The following is a 16,697-nucleotide window of genomic DNA, read 5'->3' as shown; positions in this document are numbered from 1 at the left end:
CAATCCAACCACAACCTGCACATTTTTAGAGGAAACCAGAGCACCCGGAAGATACCCAGGCAAACGTGGGGAATAATGTGCAAACTGCAGACTGTTGCCCGAGGATGAAGATGCCCAGTAAAAGCAGGGTGGTATTGACAGGGTTTTTGGATAGCATGCCTCCAACACCACAATTCGAATAGCACACCTCCATCACAAATGTCACCCACTTCAAGCTACAGAACATCATCTAATTCCATCCCTACCTCAGCTCATCTGCTACTGAAACCCTCGACCATAACTCCCAATCCATTTTGTTCAATGCTTTCCTTACAGCCTCTGTACATTTAAGCTCATCCAAAGCTCATGTCCTGACTTGCCATTCGCTTAACTGCACAAACCTACACTGACTCTCTAAACCTTCTCTTCAAACCTCTCTTTGGCCTCTCCCACTCATTTTGAATCCTTTACAATCCTCATAGTTCAGTAGATTAATAGGTGTCAGTAATCTATAGGAAAGATGTGGTGAAATTTGGAAGGTTTCAGAAAAGATTTATAAGTATGTTGCGGGGTTGGAGGGTTTGAGTTAAAGGGAGAGGCTGGAGAGGCAAATGCCTAATGGTATTATTGCTGTTTTGTTAATCCAGTGACCCAGGTTTGAATCCCACCACAGCAGATGATTGAATTTCAATTCAATAAAAATCTGGACTTAAGAATCTAATGATGACCATGAATTGATTGTCAGAAAACCTCACTGATGTCCTTTAGGGAAGAATATCTGCCATCCTTACCTGGTCTGGCCTACATGTGACTCCAGACCCACAGCAATGGCAATTAGGGACGGGCAATAAATGCTGGCATTGCCTGTGGCACCATCATCCCGTGAATGAATTTTTAAAAATTGGCTGGGGCTACTTTCCCTGGAGTGTCAGAGGCTGAGGGGTGACCTTACATACCCAAAATCACAAGGGGCATGGGTAGGGTAAATAGACAAAGTCTTTTCCTTGGGGTAGGGGAGTCCAAATGTAAAAGGAATAGGTTTAAGGTGAGCGGGGCAAGATTGAAAAGGGACCCAAGGGGTAATTTATTTCATGCAGAGGGTGGTGGGTGTATGGAATGAGCTGCCAGAGGAAGTGGTGGAGGTTGGTACAATGACAACATGTAAAAGGCATCTGGATGGGTACATGAATAGGAAGGGTTTGGAGGGATATGGGCCAAATGCTGATAAATGGAACTAGCTTAATTTTGGATTGCTGGTCGATGTGGATGATTTGGACTACAAGGGTCTGTTTCGATGCTGTACATCTCTATGAATCAAAGGTTTAGGACACAGGCAACAAATCATGGATTGAAGAGTTTGTTTCCGTGCTGTGTGACTCTATATCGTTGGACCGACAGAGGGTAAAAAGTAGGAAATGAGCCAGGAATGCATTGGAATGATCAAGTCTGGATGTAACAAAGGTGAGGACAAGGGTTGCTGAAGCTGATGAGCTGAGGCAGACACAGTCAGGCAACATTACAGAACTGTTTTGCAAACAGCTGCATTTCAGGTTCAACTCTGACATAAACCTTGCAAACCATCTGGGCCTGCATCAGTCAGTCAGCCTGACAACGGTAGGCAGGATAGGCTGGCACCTTTCTCATTGGAGTGTAGGACGTGGAGAGGTGACCTTACAGAGGTTTGTAAAACCATGAGGGGCATGGACAGGGCGAATAGTAGGTCTCTTTTTCTGAGGATGGGGGATTTCAAGACTCGGGGACACATTTTGAAGGTGAGAAGAGAGGGATTTAAAAAGGACATGAGGAGCAAATGTTTTACACAGAGGGTTGTTTGTGTGTGGAATGTACTTCCTGAGGAACCTTTTTATATTCATTCACAGGATGAGAGCATCGCTGGCTGGGTCAGTGCGTTTCGCCCATCCCTAATTGCCCAGAGGGCAGTTACACGTCAACCACATTGCTGTGGGTCTGGAGTCACATGTAGGCCAGACCAGGTAAAGGACATTAATAAATCTGATGGCTTTTTCAACAATAGAGTCCTGGTCATTGTGAGATTCTTAATTTCAGATTGAATTAAAATTCCACCATCTGCCACGGCAGGATTCAAACCCGGGTCCCCAGAATGTTATCTGGGTCTCTGGATGAAGAGTCCAGTGATAATACCACTAGGCCATCACTTCCCCTATAAAGGAAAGGTGGATGTGGGTACAATTACAATGCTTAAAAGACTTTTGGACAAACACATGAATAGGAAAGGTTTGGAGGGATATGGGTCAGGAGCAGGCAGGTGGGACTAGTTTAGTTTGGGATTATGGTTAGCATAGACCGTTTGGACCAAAGGGTCTGTTTCTGTGCTGATTGACTGTATGAGCCAGTACCGAGGGAACAGAGTTTATGGAAGGTAACAGGTTTGATCTCCCCACAATATTATTCAGAAGAAGTTTCTACTCAACACCGTACTGGATGGTGGACAAACAGTCTGATCATTTACAGACTGAGGACAGTTCAAAAGCAGTGGTGCTGAGACAGAGGAGTGAGAACTGACATTGTGTTTTCAAGTGATGTCTTGGTGGCACACCAAGTGTGGGTTCTTAGAGGTCACTAGAGATGAGTGAAAAGAGACATCATTGCAAATGAAACTCTAGCCACCGAGACTGGGAAATAGGGTGAAATGTCATTAGCAGAAGCAGCAGATTGCACGCACCTTAACTATATAAAAAAAACACTCCACGCAGTCAGATCTTTTCCCCATTTATTCAGAGAATAGTGTGATTAAGAAATGTTTTACAGTTCTGTACATTTCTCTAACTCTACTCAATTTATAGGCATTCGTACTGGGTTTTTTTTGTTTCTGCAGATGTCTGGACAATCAAAAGCATGCACAGATTTTTCAGAGCTGTAAATAACAGTCCATACTCAAAAGGTTCATACCTGTGTGTTGTTCTGTTTCATTTTTCTTTTGGCAAGTTTTTAATTCATCGGATTTGTTCCAGATGTCTGAGAATCTCTCAACAAATTGTTACAAAAAGAACTGGGAGATCATCTTGTAAATTTCCCTGATTGCCTCAAGACATTCAGTGTTTTCCCAACTCGACCTTCCCTCCCACTCCCATTGTACAAAAACCTGTAACACTGCTCGGGCCCAGCTTTTTATCAGTAAATGTCTTGATGATATCTCTACGGTCAGTGTCACCAGGGATTCAAGGAGATATGTGCAGCACAGAGCTCCCTCTACACTGTCTCCATCAAAAACTCCCAGGATAGACACAGCATGGAGTTAGATACAGAGTAAAGCTCTCTCTACACTGCCCCCATCCAACACTCTCAGGATAGAGACAGCAAGAGGTTAGATACAGAGTAAAGCTCTCTCTACACTGTCTCCATCAAACACTACTAGGACAGGTATTGCATGGAGTTAGATACAGATTAAAGCTCCCTCTACACTGTTCCTATCAAACATTCCCAGGGCTGGCATAGCATGGAGTTAGATACAGAGTAAAGCTTCCTCTACACTGTCCCCCATCAAACACTCCCAGAGATGGACAGCACGCGGTAGGAAGAAGGAAAGCTGCCTCTACTGCTGAAAGAATCTTCCTCCAATCAAATGGAGTTGACTCCAGAGTAAAGCTCCTCCCACACTGTCAGACTTGCAGTGTATTAATCACTCTTGGGCTAAAATTCATCTTCCAATGCCCTAACCCAATCTCTCTCTATCCACGTAAACTGAGAGCCAGTCGACTCTGTACACATTGGACAGGAACAACTTAAGCCTAAGAAAGGCCAACTTTTCATAGCTAAGAGCTTAGGGACGTACATCTCCTTCTGTCTCCGCTGTTTCAAGCCCTCATAAATCCAGAGATACTTATTGAGAGGGTGGGGAGAAAAGGCAGAACATTCGAAACATTCCTAACAATCACATCTGGGATCAGTCCGATTTTAAAGATATTCTCAAACATACTTCTGTACATTGTAAGTTTTACCCAATGCATATCTAAAAAACACCAGTGTTGATTTAAACTCTGCAGAGAAACACTGACTCCCCGGCAATGATTCTCATATTAATATTCTCCAACAATTTATTTTATTTTCCTGTATGATAAAATGTCACCCAAAAATATTGCACAAATACTTTGTACATTTTCTTTTCCTGTAAATTTTTTGATGTTATTGCGCATAACCTTTCTGTTAAAAATGATTGCATAAATATCAACACAGATATCACATGAATATCAGTCAAGGGGGATTTGAAATCACATACACAAAAATAAGGAGGGCACGGGGCTCCAGGGAACACCCAGGTCCCGACACTGAGGGCTCCACCACTGAGGCAGCACTAGCCCCCGGGGGGAGGATGTGAGGTGGACAGGCAGCGGGTTCTGATGGAAGACTGGCATTGGCGGGTCCTGGGCTGCATTGTCGACGGGCACGAGGCTATTGAGGGAGGAGTGTGGAGGGGAGTGTGGAAAGGGGCAGGAGATGTCTGGGGAGAGGGATGGGGACAGAGAGGAGGGTATATTAGGTGAGGTTAGTGCAATAAGGGAGGAGAGCGTGCGTGGTAAAGGAGGTTGGGGGGCGAGGGGTAAGGAGTGCGGAGTGGAGGGGAGTGTGGAGGCTAGTGTGAGTGTGGAGAGTAATGGGGTGTATAGTGGAGGGGGAGAGTGTGTTGGGGAGTGTGGGATGTCCGGGGAGAGGCAGAGGAGAGGGTGTAGGGGAAAGGAGTATGGAGAGGGAAGATGGTGTGGCGGGAAGTAGGTAGGGCGCATGGAGGGTGAGGGAGGGAGAGTCTGTTGAGGGAGGTGCACGGACAGAGGAAGGGAGAAGTGAAGGGGGAGATGGGGAGTACAGAGGGAAGAAGTGGGGGAAGGGGAGTGCAGAGGGGGGAAGTGGAGTACAGAGGGGGAAGGGGAAGGGGAGTGCAGAGGGGGAATGGGGAAAGGGGAGTACAGAGGGGGAATGGGGAAAGGGGAGTACAGAGGGGGAAGAGGGGGAAGGGGAGTACAGAGGGGGAAGGGGAGTACAGAGGGGGGAAGGGGAGTAAAGAGGGGCAAGTGGGGAAGTAGAGGCAAAGGGTGGACAGAGGGTGAAGTAGGGGGGAGTACAGAGGGGTGTACAGAGTGGGGAAGTGGGAGGTGTGTACAGGGGGTGTAGGGATGAGGGCAGTACAGAAGAGGGTCTAGGGAGGAGGGGAATACAGAGAGGGGAAAGGTGGAGGAGGAGGGAGACGGGGGTACCAGTGTGGGTAAGACTGCCTCCACTCCCCGCGTGTGAAACCAGTTGAAACATAATGTTTCGCCCTTTCTCAGTTTCACGAACCCACTAATATATGGCCATTTCCAGTAAATCCCCCTCTGACGTTACTAACGTGTAACTGAGAGCCCATCCCTTCTGCCCTCCAAGTCTCAGCAGCACCTTCTCCCCGCCATGCCCCAACTTCCCCTACCCCCATTGCCCTCCTCACGAAGGTTCCTCAGGGCCTCCTGAGCTGTCCCCTTTGTGTCTGAGCCACATCACAGAGTGGCGTCAATGACCCAATGAACATCATTTAATGAGAGAGTTGCCTTTTGTTTAAGTGTTGACCTGGTCTTGGGTTGCAGACACACGGCATAGCTCAGGGTGTCTCAGGTCACCTTTGCCATCTGTTGGTTTAGGTTTGATGTGAAAATCCTTCCCAGCCCCCAACCCCACCAATTCAGCTCCACCAGCCCTCCCATTCACCTCCTGCCCTTTCTCCTCTTCTGTCTCCCCAGCCCACGTGATACTTATCGCTCCTGTGATCAGGCCATCAAGATGGCTCCCCGCCACGTCTTTCCCATGCTACTTTCGATGAGTCATGTCGGGTCAGCCACTTGACAGGTGGAGCTCCCATTCCTTTATAGCCTCCGCTCCACAGAATAAGAGGTTGGGTTAGGGAGAGATGGAGGTGGGGGAGGGGACGTTAAATGGTCATTCAAAACCTCAAAATGGGTTTGGATTTCCACTCACACAATACAGCCAGAATGCTGGTGGAAATATCAGAGTTCTGGCCTCATTACCCCTAGAGTTTGCACCAAGTCCATTATCCGTTGCCCAGAGTACTTCATCCCCACTTCACCAATCCCGGGTTATCAACCTCGTGCCAGTGATCCAATCAGTGACAGACCTGGCGCCCCTAGTGCCCAGCACCCCCTGAGCACATCTACAACACCCATTGCAAGAAAGCTTCAGGGCAAAGAACAGAAAGACTTTAAAGTAATTTCTTTCCCTTTCAATCTCATAGGTTTAAGGGGGAGGGTGGAGTCTGACCGACCACAGGCATGCTTAAAGGAAAGAAACATTCAAAAAGGGATCAAAAAGATTCAAAAATGCATAAATATTTCAGAGCAAAATTCAGCAAGGCCAAACTGGTTGAGTGTTACTGCAGATCCATTGCTGGTGATGTTTCTCATTGTTCAATAATTCAGAACCTTTATAATTCAGAATTCAGGTTCATTTCACCAGTGTTGACTATGTCGGCTGCAAATGGCCATTGTCAATTCATGAACCTGGAGAGTATTCGCACAGTGTCTGTCTTTCCAGAGTGGAGGCCTTTCGCTATCTCTCTTCATCCCAAGTTCTCCCACTGTTTTTAGGATGGTGCACGCCTCACCGTAGCGGGAGGGAGCCACCTTAGTGGGCTTGAGTGATGACCCCGCGGAGCAACAAGGGATGGGGGAGGGAGTGCAAAGGAATGGGCAAGCCCAAGTACTCCTAGAGGGTATCTGAACAGAAGGCCAAATCATGAGGGGCTCAAAGGACCAAACCCAAAAGGGCATCATTATTGTGACAGTGGGAATGGCCTTCAGTGGCAAAGGGAGGGAACTGGAGGAGCAGGTAGCATTTTTGGAAATGTACGATCTCTGTGGGGAATGGGGAGATTTGACAAAATGGTACTGTAAGGTGACACATCTGAGAAGAGATTAAACCTTTGTATTTTTGATATTTCTACTCTCGGACAGATTTCCTGCTAGGGGAATGTGCTGAAGTGATAGCTCTGCACTAAGCTGAATAAAACACAAGGGAACGCCTGTAACTGGAATTGTCAACTCTCCTCCCAATACCGAAGCTTACTGGGAAGAGGAGCTTGAATCCAATTTGTGTTTAAGCCTCAAAGAATAAATTTAATAAACTGGTACCAAATCGGAACCCATTCGCCTTTGCAAGCAAGGGACCCAATCATTTCATGAAAAGAATCATCAGCACCAAACATGTAAATGGATATGTGTCATGGTTTTTGGAGGGAGGGTCTACCATAAATCTGTTCCAATTCCCAGATCCCAGGCGTTCAGAACACCAACACAGATTCAAGATGAAGTATGAATGCTTGCTATAATCCATCATGTTTCCAATGAGATGGTAGCATCTGCTGGCAGAAGCTAAATACTGCATCAACCTTTAAGCCCGTTGAGAGCTACAATTCTCCCTCTGAACCTCTTGGGGCCAATTGGTTGCTTAATCAGATGTATAACCCCCCAATCTATTAAGATAAGGAAAACTCTACTCTTCCACTCAAATGCTACAAGATTTCCTCTTTAATTACACGTTAACCAATTGGCTGTACTTTGGAAATCCAGCAGATTTCCAATCTACCATTTATTGATTTTACGGGACGCAGGATGGAACTCCTATCAGCTTGGGCTGACTTAATATTTTAAAACTGGAAATACAAGGAGCTAAAATGCAGTGCAATATAAAGTTTATAAATAGCTGGACAGTGGAAGACAACAACGACTGGTGATGCCAAGTTTTGGTGTCAGGAACCGGAAGATTGTAGGAAGGAGAGAAGACAGGGAGAGCTAAGGTATCCCACGGTTTTGAGGTCTTAGCAAAGAATGGTTGTTGAGCAGGAGACAGAGAAATGAGTCTCAAGGAAGAGACTGAGAGATCGGACAGTGGGAAGAGTAGGGTGTGGGCGTGATCCATTAAAGCGGTCAGTGTCTGCATCTTCCAAGGATCAGAACGTTCCCGTGGAAACATTCTCTCCTCAAATCTCTCTTGCCATTGCAACTCCTCATAGCCAATCACATCAAATCGAATTAGAAATGACAATCTGATTAGGAGTTTGGATTTGAAACCGCTATAGCCCGTAATAAATATGTTAATGCTTATCTTAAAACAAATGTCAAATAGGCTGCGTTAAACTTTACTCTGCTGGCTGTGACTCCCCAGATTATATAAATCGATCACAAAAAGGAACCGAAACGTGAAAGTGGAACAGAATTTCTGGTTGATAGATTAGAATGAGAATTTGTGTTTTTAAGCAAGACAGATGATGCATATTTGTGTGCATTAGTGTGTATGTGCTTGTGTGGGCATATGTACACAGTTCACGTGTGTGGGTGCGTGCATGTGTGTGGGGTTGCCTGCATGGGTGGCACATATTGCTCTGGTTCAAGTTCCTGATTTTACTGTAACCAAATTTACAGTGAAAATATCAGTATAGTGATAATTCAAGCAGGCAGCGGAATAGCCCTGCCTGACACAAATGCAACACCACCTGATCATCTGACCCTTCCATTTCTCAAGCCCATGCAATTCCACAAGGTCAAACGATCAGAACAGTTCAATTGAAAGGCACTCCATTTCCCTGAAAGTAGTTCTTCCATTGATTGGACATGGCACAGAAAGAGAAATGTGTTTGAGAGAGGGTTTTGTCCATTCTGGGGATTAAAGGGTGTTCACAACTGTCCCCTCAGAGAGTGTGAGGAAAGAGGAGGGGGGGGAAACGCACTCCTGAATGTGTAAACGTGGTTAACACTGCAGCACAACTGTCACTCTCCCCACCACACCCAACATGAAGAAGACAATTTTCTGGCTGAATCCTAACTCAGTTCTGATGGCCGTGAAGACTGAGTTAACCACACACCCTATCAACTGCCCCAGTGAGTGGGCGGCCTCAATATTACACTGCACAGTGTGTGTCTACAGAGTCCTGTTGGATTGAGCTATGGAGACGTCGCTGAGTATCAGCACAGTGACAGAGGCTTTAATGCACTGTACAACACATTTTACTTCAGTTATGATATTCTGTAGCTTTTGATACTTTGAATATTAGCATCAAATGTTGTAAGTTGGCAAAATGAGGATTTTGGCGGGCGGGGGGGGGGGGGGGGAATGGAGATTGAAATGCCAAGTTATTGACCTGAGACTGTTCTGACAGTTCTGATCCCTCAAAAAATAGGCCAGCTTTACTCAGCAAAGTTGTCTCCACACTACCTTTATGAACAGAGGAGTCCTCAATCCAACCCGAGCAGCACTTAGCTGCCTGCAGTCAGGTAAGCTTCTTCAATAACAGCCTTGCCGGTAATTTGGAGTGTGGGATGCAAACAGGACTCCTGGTTCCCTTAGCAACCCGCAACCAATAGAAGAACCAATAGAATGTACTGAGTCCTAAATGCCCAGGGCAGCCTGATGGAGATGAATTCTTTGGGAAGCTCCTGTCTTCGTGGGCAGTGGTCAACCCAATGGCAGGAGCTCTAGCTGACATAACTCAGATTGTCACATCTCCAGCTCCATCCCTTCTCAGCACTCCATTTTCATGATTTTCCACATGCTTTTGACTGAAGTCTCACTGACTGCATGACGGAAGAACTGATGATCCTCACTGGGAGAGTGTCCAGTTGCAAACTCTTGGGACAAAGTGAAACCCTGGGTTCCAAATCCAGACATCACTGGGATCTGCAACGTAACACTTAACATATTGTTTATATCTCTCCATTTACTTAATTAACGTGCCAGGGAGAGAGGAACAAAGCAAGACAGACAGAGAGTGGGAGAGTAAAACAGAGGGGGAACCGGTCAATATGACCTAATAATGACATCTTTCTTATATACAAGCCTTTTAATATTAATTCTGATTAAAAAATAGAAAAAAAGTGCTGCATCCTTTCAATAATACTGTTTTATATGATAGATTAAACTCTTTTTTTTGTTTTTTTTCACATATTTTTCATCGTGTTTTGCAATCTGGAAGGAAAATATAACTTTTTTTGCATATGACATTAAATATAATCCTTACAGTACGTCATGCAAAGTCATGCTGAGGCAGAGAGAAAAATGCACCTTTTAAATATATATATTTTTTTCGATTCTCCCCCCCTCGTACAGCATTTTTTCCCCCCATTTGGAGATTTCTGACCAGACGTTTCGTCTCCATTCCACCACAATAGTCGCACCTTGGTGTGTCCTCTGAGCTCCTGCGTTGGATTTCCAACAAAACTCCACGTCCTTCGATTTTCCTCTTCAATCATTTTCTTCTTCCGTGCCGTCATCAGCAATTAGGGATTTTTTTTCGTTGGGGGCGTTTTTTTGGAAGGGGGTGATGGGAGAGGGAGCCATCTTTTTTTGTTTAGATTTTTTTTTAAATAGAAAAGAGTTTCCCTGCTTGAGAGCGAATGAGACGAGCAGGAAAGAGGCGACGGAGGAGGAGGAGGAGGGAGGGAGAGGGGAAGGATTGGAGAGGGATGGGTTGGAGAGGGAAGTAGCAGCGAGAGAGGAGAGAGAGAGAGAGAGCAGGAAGGACTCTGGGGTGGGAGAGCAAGAGGACGGAAAGGAGGGGAGTGGGTGGGGAAGGAAAAGGTTTTGCAGCAGAGAAGGGGATGGGAGTCACTAGTTGACTGTCACGGCCTCCAGTTGCATGTATTTAGAAATCACTGGACTGTCCTTATAATTATCTGTGAGTAGAGAAGAGAGCAAAAGATCGCTAAGGGACAGCTTTGACCACAACCTCGCACTTGCATCACAAACATGCAGCGGCGGGGGCTGAACACTCCACTTCAGACAGAACCTTGCGTTTCTTTTTTGTTATATATTAAAAAAGGAAACAATTTTTTTTTCGATTTTTTTTTGTTTTCTCTCTGTGTAAATTGTTCAACATGCACAAGGCAAACGTTTCTCAGTTGCTTATTGCTTGCAATGGAGCTCCATGCATTAGAATGCGAGGAAGAGGCGGGGGAGGACGAGAGGGGAGAGAAATCCCAGCTCTGGTCTGAGTAACAAGTCCTTGTACGTATGTGTGTGTTTTGGTGGGGAGGGGGTCTTTTTTTTTTAAACTGTCCGTACGGCCCGTATATCCTGAGTGTACACTTTTATTTAAAATTATTTAGTCAAGAGTCACACAAGTGGTCCTGGAAAAAAATCTGCATCTTCCCTACGTTCACCGTTCCATGAAAGCCAATCTCTCTTTCCACCTCATTTCCGATTTTCTGTGGGGGTGGTGGAGATAATCTATTCGATTAAAATATAGAAAAATTCCACCTTCTTGTCCGTGGGGGAGGGGTAATGGGGCTAGTCCTTGAATAAGCCAACAGCATGGCACAAATTGAACCACTTTAATTTACCACTTGTCAGTAGAAAGCAGATTCTTCAACAGTCATTTGGTATATGCAGCCTATTGTTCTAGCAATGGTCTCTTGTTTTTTGAAAATTCCTTTTAAATGATTTTAAATAGTCCTAGATATATATATATATAAATATATCCATATATATCTATATAGATATAGATACATACACACACACAGATATATTTTTCTAAAAAAATATTTCCCACTCTTTTGTATCGATGCTACAGTATGGATGGAATGGGTGATTGAGGTCGCCTCAAAGGGCAAGGCGAGTTGAATGGCGTGGTGACAGGAGACAGTCGCAGTGTATTCTCACTCATGCCAGATATGTTGTTTAGGCTTCTCGACTTTTCATAACCTTGGGTGTCAAAAAAAAAGAGAGAAGAAAGCAATTTTTTTTGCACGTTTACCAAATAATGAATGAGTGATCTAGACTCCGAGACACGGCTTCTAACTCTCTGGAGCAAGTCTGCACAGCCCCACACCCTACGGGGCTGGAGTGAGGAAAATCAGGAACCCCAACCCCCCCCCCCCTCAAAAAAGAACAAAAACCCGCCAATCCTGCTCTTCGATGCTTGGGTTAGATTCCTCCAAAGTGGGTCTTCGCTATTCTGACAACGGTCTCAACTTGTTCTGAGGAAGGGTCCCTGGACCTGAAACCTTAACTCTGATTTCTCTCCACTGATGCTGCCAGACCTGCTGAGCTTCTCCAGCTTTTGTTTCAGTCTCAACATGATTGGCTCTCTCACTGATGATAAACTCTATGTTGTCGTTTCTCTCCCCTCTTCAGCAGAAATCCAAACCTATTCTCACCACCAAATGGGGACAATCTTGAAGCCCATCTCCATTTACTCACCTACCACATGAAACTTAAGATGGCTAACAATTCATTTTCTTTTTGCAATTCAGATGGATGTCAATCTCACTGGCTGAGCAGATGAGGTTGGAACTTCCAAGGGTCACAAGTTTTGACTAAAATCTAACTGTGTAACTAGCCTTATACTAACAAACCGCACTATCAATGAGCAGAACCTATTTTACTTTCATGGGGTTGGGGAAACTGGAAGGAAATTGCTTAAACCCACAACACATACTTCCAGTTCACCAGTTATTGATTGGTCACTGACACGACACAATAATGACAGGCCACACTGGTTGAAACCACAAAAAAAATGTCAAAAATGGAGCGGGTGGCATCACCAAGCAGAATTGAAAGATGTGTGAATTCATTCTGTCAGTGGATGGGAGACTGGCTCTGTGAGGAATGGAACATTTAACATCCATCTCAGCTGTGATCACATCAAGCAGTTTATCCACAATGTTAAATTCGGAGTGTAGCTCCCTCTCAACCATCCTGGCAAGCATTCTCATAATGGATCAGATGTGGGGTGAAGCTCCCTCCACCCTATCCTATCAAGCACTCCCACATGAGGTAAGATAGCCCAATGAGCTGGCATTAGATTGATAGCCCTCCCTCACTGCTCTGATTCTCAAAACACTCCTTAACTCCAACAACGAAGAACGCACTAAAGAATGCACTAATGTAATACGCTTCTGTACTCAGCCACCTTTGTGATGTCACCAGCATGACCATTTGTGTAGGCTCACAGCCATTAGGTCAAAATTGTCCCAAACTCACTTTATGTCAGACCTCATCATACACTACATATTCAACCTGTGACTGTGCGCCAGATCCTGACACGAAAGAACAACATTCCAATTGGTTATCTGACTAAATGCAGAACACAATGTGTAACACAATTTTCCTCTGAATTATCAAAGCTTTGAGTGAGAGATCTGACTAATTGTAATGCTCTGGGTAAACAATCTCCTGCAGTTCACCTTCTTTAGTATCTCCCCATCATTGTGAGAATTGCCAAAGGTGATCTTTCGCCCATGTCTCTGGGAGGATTACGTGCCAGTGGTTACTGTCCATATGATGTATGTATGATGATGTTTGTGCACAATTGCGTCCAGCAGAGGGTGGAAAAGTAGAGGATCACCTCACCACCCCACCCCCTGACCAGAATCACCAAATCTTGCAACTAAAGGCACTTGGCCAGAGTGGACCTCCCTTATTTGGAATTCTATGGGGAACTAAAGCAGAGACTTCTATCAGGGAGTTAAAAGATGTCTCAGAGTCAGTCATGGCAATATCTTCTATTTCATACATTCATGCTAACAGAACAGCTCTGCATTTTCTTCTCTACATGGATTAGGCGCAGACATATGAACAACTAAAATTTCTTATAAAACTTCAGACAACTTTGCTTAAACATCTTGTGGCATCTTTTTCTCTTTGTCCTTCCTCTCGCTTCCAAAACCAGAGGCTCCCACCCTTTTTCAGCAAAAGAAAATTACCTCCAAGAAGAAACTGAAGACTCCACCCCAACCCCCCACCCCCTTCCGGGAGAAGTGAAGGGCTCCATTCCAACAGCCCCACACCCCCCTCCGCGCCCCCCCCCCAACACCCAGAGAAAATAGTCAATAGTCAGGATCATCTGAGTGGGGAGAAGTGGTAACAGGAGGCCTGAATGTGAATATCAGTCCATTTCTCCTGGATGGACTGCTACACTCATAAATGTTTCCCATCAAACTGTTTCATCTTCACCCATTCTCCAAAGATCAACCGTGAGCTCTCTCCTACATGTCTTACTGCTGGGGTATGAACTGCTGGATTCGCTTCTGCGATATCTCCATCACAGACCTCTGACACTAAAGCCCCAGGCAGCCCCTTTGTCTGTTTCTAGTGTTCAATTGCACTGAGATGCCACATGGAAATTGAAATTGGGAAGTGTCAGTGTAGGGATGGTATCATGCAGCTTGATAAGGCATTAACTGGAGATTAGAGACGGTAAGGCATGGCATTGATGAGGCCATGAAAATGATGCATTAGGGAACCGTCGAGGCAGCAGAATGTGCAAAGGAACGGCTTTGGTGAGACCAGAGTGATCGAGTTCTAATGTGGAGGCACAATTAATGGAAGCCTCCCCTCGGGGGGAATCTGGGAACTGCAATATGAAAAGGTTCCAGTAAAGTCTGCAAGCCAGAACGACATCACTGTCCTTGCTGGGGGATGCAAAGGCTGGGAATTCCTCACGAGGAGTAAACAAAGAACGTCAGTAGCTAAGTAAAGTCCAGCAGCGAATCTCACATTGGACATCCTACAGCCCAGTGTGAGGACAACAAGCCAGCACTCCTTTCAATGATGAGTCCTCTAGAAGCATAGAGAAACAGAGAAAAAGTAGCAGGGATAGCCTTTCAAGCTGTCTCTGCTGTTCAGTAGCATTATGTCCAATCATCCAACTCAGTCTGCTGCTCCTGATCTCTCTCCCAAACTCTTTGATCCCGATAGCCCTAAGAACTATATCTAACTCCTTCTTGAAAACATTTCTCAACCGCTTCCTGTGGCAGAGAATTCCACAGGCTCTGGGTGAAGACATTCCTCATCTCAGTCTTAAGTGGCCTTCCCCGTATCTTTAAGCTGTGACCCGGTTCTGACTCCCCTGTCATCAGGAAAATCCTTCCTGTGTTTACTCTGCCAAGTCCTGTTAGAATTTTATTTCCCCCCTCATTATTCGAAAAAGAAAGCTCCACTGAGTATAGGCCTAATAGATCCAGGCTCTGTTCATACTGCTGATCAAAGCCTGGACAACAAAGAGCTTATGTTTTAGAGTCAACCTGACCCAATTCATTACACAAGGCAGATTACTTTTCTCAAGCTGTCTTTGCTCCCAGGGACCCCACAGGGTGGCCACACTGGCTACCAGATTTTAGCGCTTAACCTAAGTTGGAATTGGCATCCAACACAAAAGGTCACTGAAATCCTAGTGCAGGGAGACACTGGACTTGTCCAGTGGTCAAATCCAAACACCACAATGGCTATGGAGCAATATTCCATTTGCTTTCTCATGAGGATCCTTTTTTGGATATATATCTCTGATTTAAACGTTGGATCCTGGACCTGTGGAACTTTCAACCTTTGTACTCTGTAAATCTGTTGAAATCTCTTGAGTTTTGTATAAGATCTGAAGCTAACCCCACTGTCCAGTGACAATCAGAACTTTAATGATTGGTATAAACCATACAGCATTTCTCGTGTACATCTTTGGACACTTTAATTGTGTCTAATTATGTTTGGTTGGCTAACTATCAGGTTTCAAATTGTGAAGGTTTCCCCTTTCCTTGTTTACATTATGCAAATTGTAGCCAAAAAATTGGTTCTTTCCTCTCAAGGAGTGATTTCAAAATCTAGTCCATCTGCCGAGCCAAGTCCAGACTCTTCGATGGCCATATTGAAGTTTTCCTTTATTACAAACATCACAGGACAGAAGAATTCATAAAACCATCAGAAATAGGAGCAGGAATAGCCATTCGACCCCTCTAACCTGCTCCGCCATTTGAACAGATCCAATATTCCTCACGTCCTCTTTCCTGAATCATGAATGTTTGTTTCAAACGTTTTTGGGAGCTCATTGCAGAGCCAACATTTTAGAAATCAATTAAGATCTGAATTTGAACTTGGACCTTTTAAACTGTGATAGGATTCAACTGTTGTAGTGCACCCCAGCTAGAGAGATCAAAGAGTTCTGATATCAGGGTGATGAAGGAAAGATGGTTAGTGGGAGTCAAAAATACAGTTTAGCCCTGATCCGAATGAAACCTGTAGAACCCAAGTCACTGTTTCAGAAAGAAATAGGTAGGTTACTGGAGACTAAAGGTGTCAAGAGAGAGGAGTATGGTGTTGAGATTTAGGGTCAGCCATGATTATGGTGAATGGGAGATCAGGCTTGATGGGCTGAATGGCCTATTCAGAATTCTGTTCCTGTTTTCTATGTTTTTAAACAGATTCATGGGCCTACTCCTGTTTCTAAGTCTTTAGGGGAGCTATTAATGATGTTTTTGATGACAAAAATAAGATACTTAACCTCACTCCATCAGGAGGCTGGGTAATTAACTGAACTACCATACCCTCCAAAATGCCCTCATAAGAGACATCACTCTAAATTATTACAGCTTTTGATTATCTGAAGAGGATAACATAAATATCATTGGCTCCCTTGTCCCTGAAGGTTTGATCAAGGTTTGAATCATTGTCATTGCCAATTTGTCTTACAAGATGATCCAACTCAGTGTGTTTTATCAGCTGAGAGTCTAGATCTGTAATGTTGACAGCTGGGAGCAAGAGGCCAATTGCCTAGAGCTTGTTATTTGTCAGGTGATGTAAGCCTCCTGTCCTTAGAGCCAATGGAACCTGATCTCTATCACCCAGTTGTTATAAAACAGAATGGGCCACACCCCCACCCCCCCACCGCACTTCTTGTCATGGTAATATCCCTATCCCTATACAGGGAAGGCTGC

At 44.8% G+C, this 16,697-nt stretch overlaps 1 protein-coding gene across 4 annotated transcripts in view; it reads right to left on the bottom strand.

The window, feature by feature from the left end:
- Positions 1-2,724: 2,724 nt before the first annotated feature.
- Positions 2,725-16,697, bottom strand: part of LOC122542133 (voltage-gated potassium channel KCNC1-like) — a 78,045-nt gene continuing 64,072 nt past the window's right edge. For 2 of the 4 annotated variants that reach the window (XM_087978242.1, XM_043679534.2), the window contains one exon: positions 2,725-11,694. In XM_087978242.1, the coding sequence (XP_087834368.1) occupies positions 11,558-11,694 (137 nt within the window). In that variant the 3' untranslated portion in view covers positions 2,725-11,557. The remainder of the gene's footprint in view (positions 11,695-16,697) is intronic. The other 2 variants (XM_087978244.1, XM_087978245.1) reach the window with 2 other exon arrangements.

Source organism: Chiloscyllium plagiosum, unplaced genomic scaffold (assembly GCF_037043375.1).
Source record: "Chiloscyllium plagiosum isolate Xiang-an unplaced genomic scaffold, Cpla_swu_hap1 HiC_scaffold_33, whole genome shotgun sequence".
In the NCBI taxonomy this organism is placed as follows: Eukaryota; Metazoa; Chordata; class Chondrichthyes; order Orectolobiformes; family Hemiscylliidae; genus Chiloscyllium; species Chiloscyllium plagiosum.
Note: the sequence above shows the minus strand (reverse complement) of the source record. Positions and strands in the feature narration are given on the sequence as shown.